The sequence below is a fragment of the Lathyrus oleraceus genome, chromosome 4 (genome assembly GCF_024323335.1).
Source record: "Lathyrus oleraceus cultivar Zhongwan6 chromosome 4, CAAS_Psat_ZW6_1.0, whole genome shotgun sequence".
NCBI classification, from domain to species: Eukaryota; Viridiplantae; Streptophyta; class Magnoliopsida; order Fabales; family Fabaceae; genus Lathyrus; species Lathyrus oleraceus.
Genome location: NC_066582.1, coordinates 263,792,414 through 263,798,278, shown reverse-complemented (window position 1 = coordinate 263,798,278; position 5,865 = coordinate 263,792,414). Strand labels below are relative to the sequence as shown.

General features: G+C 33.2%; 1 protein-coding gene across 3 annotated transcripts; it reads left to right on the top strand.

Annotated features, from left to right (window-relative positions):
- The first annotated feature begins 1,240 nt into the window (after nt 1–1,240).
- On the top strand, nt 1,241–5,580 carry LOC127074989 (protein RMD5 homolog). Of its 3 annotated transcripts, none has more exons than XM_051016421.1 (2): nt 1,241–1,391; nt 4,201–5,580. In XM_051016421.1, exon 2 carries the CDS (start codon nt 4,245–4,247, stop codon nt 5,406–5,408), a length of 1,164 nt encoding a protein of 387 aa, XP_050872378.1. In that variant the 5' UTR covers nt 1,241–1,391; nt 4,201–4,244; the 3' UTR covers nt 5,409–5,580. The 3 variants fall into 3 exon arrangements, with proteins under 3 accessions (XP_050872378.1, XP_050872380.1, XP_050872379.1); XM_051016423.1 differs by lacking the exon at nt 1,241–1,391 and adding an exon at nt 1,488–1,505; XM_051016422.1 differs by lacking the exon at nt 1,241–1,391 and adding an exon at nt 1,557–1,717.
- The last annotated feature ends 285 nt before the right edge of the window (nt 5,581–5,865 follow it).

The following is a 5,865-nucleotide window of genomic DNA, read 5'->3' as shown; positions in this document are numbered from 1 at the left end:
GTTGTTATTCTTTATAAAAAAGTATTTTATTCCTTTAGATAAATTATTTATAAGAATCAAGATTCTTAAAATATAATTAGTGGCTATCAATAATATTTCATTTTCATTTTAATTGTTATGAAATTTTATTTTTTATTTCTTTTCTAACTGTGAACAATAATAATCTATGAATCTACATTTATATTTAACAATTAATGATTTATTAAAAAATTTAAATCTATTTCTCTATTTATAATTATTTATCAATTCAAGTTCTAACTCTAAATGAAATTGAAACTCCATTTTACAATAGAGAATCAATCAAAATTTTAACTTGGCAGTTAATATTATATTAAAATTAAATTAAATTGAATCTCAATTTTTCATTATTTACTAATTATTTATCAATTCAAATTCTAAACCTATAATCGATCACTATTAAAAATTTTGAAATTACATTTTTTTATTTATTATTGATAACAATTATCTACCATTTCAATTTATAAGTTAATGTATTCTTAAAAATTTTAAAACTCTTTTTTTCATTATATTTTAGTATAATTATTATCATTGTAAATGACAACCATTCAATTATTCTTTTGAATAAAAATAAATTAAATTAAATTATAATTGACCCATAATTTATTAAAATCATTAAATTTGTAAGATACAAAGTAAGTAGTTGATAAAATTTAATATAATTTCTATATTATTTACAATTTCATCGATTTTTTAATTACTCCTTAAAATTCAACCTAACCTCAAATATTCTAATAAATTCATATATATATATATATATATATATATATATATAATAATTATTCAAATATCTCACTAGAAAATAATCCTATAAACATGATTAATTGATCTTCTCTATTAGTCTTAAAATTCAACTTTTTTCTAAATAAATATTTATAAAATTATATATAATAAGAGATTAATTACCATACACCACCGTCAGTGTAAATTGTTTTATATTATCGATTCATCATCATCACCCGTTTGTATTATTTTATAGATATTTAAAATAAAAGTCAATTTTTTTTATATCCAACGTTTAGAACTAACATAGGTGTAAAATTGTCAATATATTTTAATTAAATTTATATAATAAAAAATTAATCAAATATAATTATTAAAAAAATACTCAAGAAACAAAACAATAAATCAAAATTTTTGATGAAATTTAAAATTTCATATACAATAACAATAATTGTGATTTATGGGTCATACCGGAAAATAAAACGGGTATGGGTTAAGTGGACCGGTGTAGTAAAGATGAAGATTAAGCAACGGATGAAGAACACGTAAGCATTTCTTCCTTCATAACTCTCTCTCTCTCTCTCTCTCTCTCTCCTGTTTGTAGGTTCTTGCCCTAATCACCCACCACAGATCTCTTCCCTCCATTTTCAGTAAGCAACTCTTCCTTTCCCTCTTTCTCTTTTTCCTACCAATTTAATTTAATTTCATCAATTTCTTTATCTTGCATTCGTTCTCTAACAATCTGTAATCAAATTTTGCTTTAGGTTTTTCTTCAATCCAATCCAAGTTAATCTGTTCGCGTTTTTTGATAGGATGATATTATAAATTCTTTCTTCCTCATATTATTGTATCTGATAGTATAAATCTACTCATGTTTGTTGGATTTCATGTTTATTTTTCAACTCTTTTAGTGTTTTATCATGATGCACTGTGTTTGATAAATGAACTGGAATTTGGAGTTCGAATTGAAATCTTGGTAATTATCTTATACTGAATTTAGTTAATGTTTTCAAATGAAAGTGTTTATGATGGTTATGGTCATTTGACTAGAGATGATCCAAATCAAACTTTGTATTTATAATTTGATAAAGGTCTGATTGATTTGATTTATATACTTTATGTTTTTTGAATCTGCTTCTTAACAATGTGATATGTTTGCTTAAAATCTAGGTTTGTAATATAAAGGTTCTCCCCCTCTTATGATTGCGATTCAGACTATATCACCACCACCCACCCACTTTGTCTAAGAGTCTAAGAGTGTTCTAGCAAAAACAAAAAGTTAATTACTGGCATGGTAGCAGTTATAACTCAAACTGCTGCTCATTTAGTTCATGTCTATGTTTTTGTTTGGTTAACGACTTAAAGTCTGATTTTTGATGCTCAATTATTTAGTCAGTTGGAAATAATTAGGTTGAGTTAGTTAGGGAATTATACTGTTACATATCTAACTAAAAGGGAAGTGCAGTGAATTAAAGCATTAGGGTAGGGAGGTTGCACAGTGCAAGCCTTGATGTTATGTAGAGCTGTAATCAACTGGATTTTCTCTATTCTTGCTAATAAACTTTCAGGGTTGTATTAACCGGTATCAGTACTCTGATCATGAACCCATGTGGCATATGTTTTTGAAAATGATTCCATTAATTGATGGAAAGAAAGATTATTGATGTCTGTTCAATGTAGATAAGTATTTTGTGGCTATTGGAGTAATTATGAAGTAGAAGCTCAAGCTATCATGGGTTGCAATGGCTCTGTGAGGGGAGTGGGACAGTCAAATGGTTGTTTTTCTAGGAAGGGAGTAACTAGAATGACATATTATGGACCGTTGACAAGGTGGTGTTCGAGCATTTCTGGATAGGGTTTGATCCAGACATACCAATCTGCCTCAAGATTAGGAAGTAAAAACTAACTCGGAACCAACAACACCCGCAGGAAAAGTAGTTAGATCAGGAGGAAAGATGGGACTATGGTTATGAAGGAGGAACAAGGCAGAGAAGTAAGAAAAGGGAAGGATCCAAACCTGACCATAGAAGTAGTGAAGGAAGAACTTCGTTAAACACGGGCAGAAAGGAGTCATAAAAATGTTGGTGGCTTAAGACAAATGTCATAGTGATGTAGAAAGCGATTGGCTTAGGATGAATGTCAAGTGATGTAGCAAGCAATTGCCTTAGGATGGATGTCAAGTGATGAGCACGAAAGGTGGGTTTTTTGCAGCACATGGACTTGGAGGGTGGGACTTTGCTGGTCAAACGGACCATTAAGCTACTCGAACTACCAGACTCAGCCTCTTCCGTAGACAGGGCAGCAACAGCGAGCAAACTGTGCCTCCGTAGTTTTTGCTACTCTGGTGAGGGCTGCCAGGGGTGGGGATATGTGCCATCCCACGACTCCAAAACTTTGGGGATGACATCAAGGATCAGGCACGATGTAGCCAAGCTTCTACTGCTGAAATTTAAGACTGAACCCTCTGCTGGGTGGAGATGGCAGAAGCCTTGCAGGACCAAGCAGAGACTGTTTTAGTTAAAAGCAAGTTTGGGAAGGAGAAAATTAATTAAACAGAATTGAAATTACAAATAGCTGAAACAGTTTTTGACCTATTGGGTGGCTTAAAGTATTGGAAAGAAGAAATGGGGCTTCAAAAAATGTGGAGTGATGCAACTGTAGCAGATTGAAACAGGAGGAAATCAATAGAACTGTAGATGCTTCTCTGATTTGTTAAATCAAGCCCAAATCATTGTAGTAAATTGGGATGATGTAGCACAGAAATAGAGACTTGTTTTTGAAGAGGGAAGGATAAGCCAAGCCCAAATCAATAAAGATGATATAGGGATGTTGGCTGGGAAAATAATCATCCGATTTGATTGCTTGCTAATAGAGTCCACCCAAGTAGCTGTTACTCAATTATTTAGTTAGTTGGAAATTATTAGGTTGAGTCAGTTATATGGTCTGCGATGTATCTATCTAAGAGGGAAGCTTGCTAGTTATTTTTGAGTGAATTGGAGCCTTAGGGAAAGGAAGTTGCAGACTCTTGAAATTCGGTATAGTTGCAACCAAGCGGCTTTTCCCTATTATTTCTAATAAACTTCCAGGTTTCTACAAGTTTTCTTGGCAATGCTGCATGAAACCATATATACCCTGTGGAATGCAGAAGAGGGGGGTTTTATTTTGATCTATCTTGTTGTGATGGTCATGAATTTGGATCATACTAAAATACATTTTCAAATAAAATGATAATATTTACAATTGCATTATTCATTTTTTTTTATAGAACTCATGTTCTTAGATGTCTATCTGCATCATTTGTTCCATAAACCTATCGTAACTGTTTTATTGAAAACTCATAACAAACTACTTATGACGATGTGAGTTCATATCCCTTTTGTTTTTCAAATTGTATTACAAGCAGTTTGAGAGGTTGTTAGTCTTAAAAGTTCATTTTATTAATACCATGGAACTTTGCAGGTGTATTAAATCTTTTCAAACTGTAGATACAGTTAATACTCATCATGGAGCTAAATTCTGTTAAAGATGCTTTTGACCGAGTTACTAAGAAGCAAAAGTTATCCAGTTCTAAGGCTCAAGAGTTGCTTGATCAGATCAGACAGGAAATTGAACATGCTTTAGAATCGATGCAGTCAGTCAGTAACACTGATCAATCGCGTGATTGTAAAACTGTCCTGAATGAGCTGAAGGCCAGTTTACTTAAAATTGCTCCACTTGGCCAAATGGAAAGTACACAAAAGGAGCTAAATGTAGCACTCAACAAATATGGGAAGCAGGTTGAGAAATGTTTCAACCCTGATATATCCAAAGCTTACAGAAACATCGACATGGATACGCGCACTTTAAATCAAATAATTGCCAACCATTTTTATCGCCAGGGTCTTTTTGATGTTGGGGACCATTTTTTAAGTGCAGTTGGAGAACCTGAATCTGCTGCAATTATGAAATCTCCATTCCTGGAAATGTATCAAATACTCCAAGCCATGCAGAATCAGAACCTGGAGCCAGCACTCAACTGGGCCGCGACTAATTCTGACAAACTTGCTCAAAGTGGATCTGACATTGTGTTGAAACTTCACTCGATGCAATTTGTAAAAATACTTCAAAATGGTGGAAGTAGAGATGAAGCCCTTCATTATGCAAGAACTCACCTTTCTCCTTTTGCTAGCAGTCATATTGCTGATGTCCAGAAGCTTATGACTTGTCTTCTGTGGCCTGGAAAGCTTGATAAGTCTCCATACCATGCATTACTTTCCCCATCTAACTGGGATAATTTGGCTGAGGAACTTAAAAGACAGTTCTGCAATCTTTTGGGACAGTCATACAACAGTCCATTGAGTGTGACCGTAGCAGCTGGGGTCCAGGTTTTGCCAGCTCTCCTTAAATTTATGAATGTCATGGCAGGAAGGAAGCAGGAATGGCAGTCTAATAACCAATTACCAGTGCCAATTGAGATCGATGAGGAATTCCAGTTTCATTCTATTTTTGTTTGCCCTGTCTCAAAGGAACAAGCATCTGAGGATAACCCTCCAATGTTGATGTCCTGTGGTCATGTCCTCTGTAAGCAGTCTATCTTGAAAATGTCCAAGAATAGCACAAAAGTGTTTAAGTGCCCATATTGTCCCTCTGATATCGATGCAGCACAGTGCAGGCAATTATGTTTGTGATTGCCATGGATTTGTATCAAAATCTCGTGTCATCTGAATTATGTGGTTGTAATATAGGTGTACCTTTGTATGGTGAATGTAGAAGCCAATGGCTACTTGTGATGTCTGTATGTTTAATACAGTTGTAAATATACATTCTTTTTAGTTTTGTTATGACTTGTGTTCGTGATTAGTTAGTGGTACTCATTTGAATATGATTTGATACACCTAAATGGGAATTTAGGTACAAACCATGGTTGAAGTCCTAATGATTCCTAAGGTTGTTAGAAGTTGTTAGAATACTCCCTGAAATATGCTTTGAAACCTGTTCACAGTTTCATTCCTTTTTTTTGGGCATGCCTAAGGTTAGAAAATGGTGGGTCTAACTCAATTTTCATCTAATCCATCCTAGCAAAATTAGTAGGAGCATAACCGGGTTTTATCTATTGATACATAATATTGACCAATTTCTGAAAGA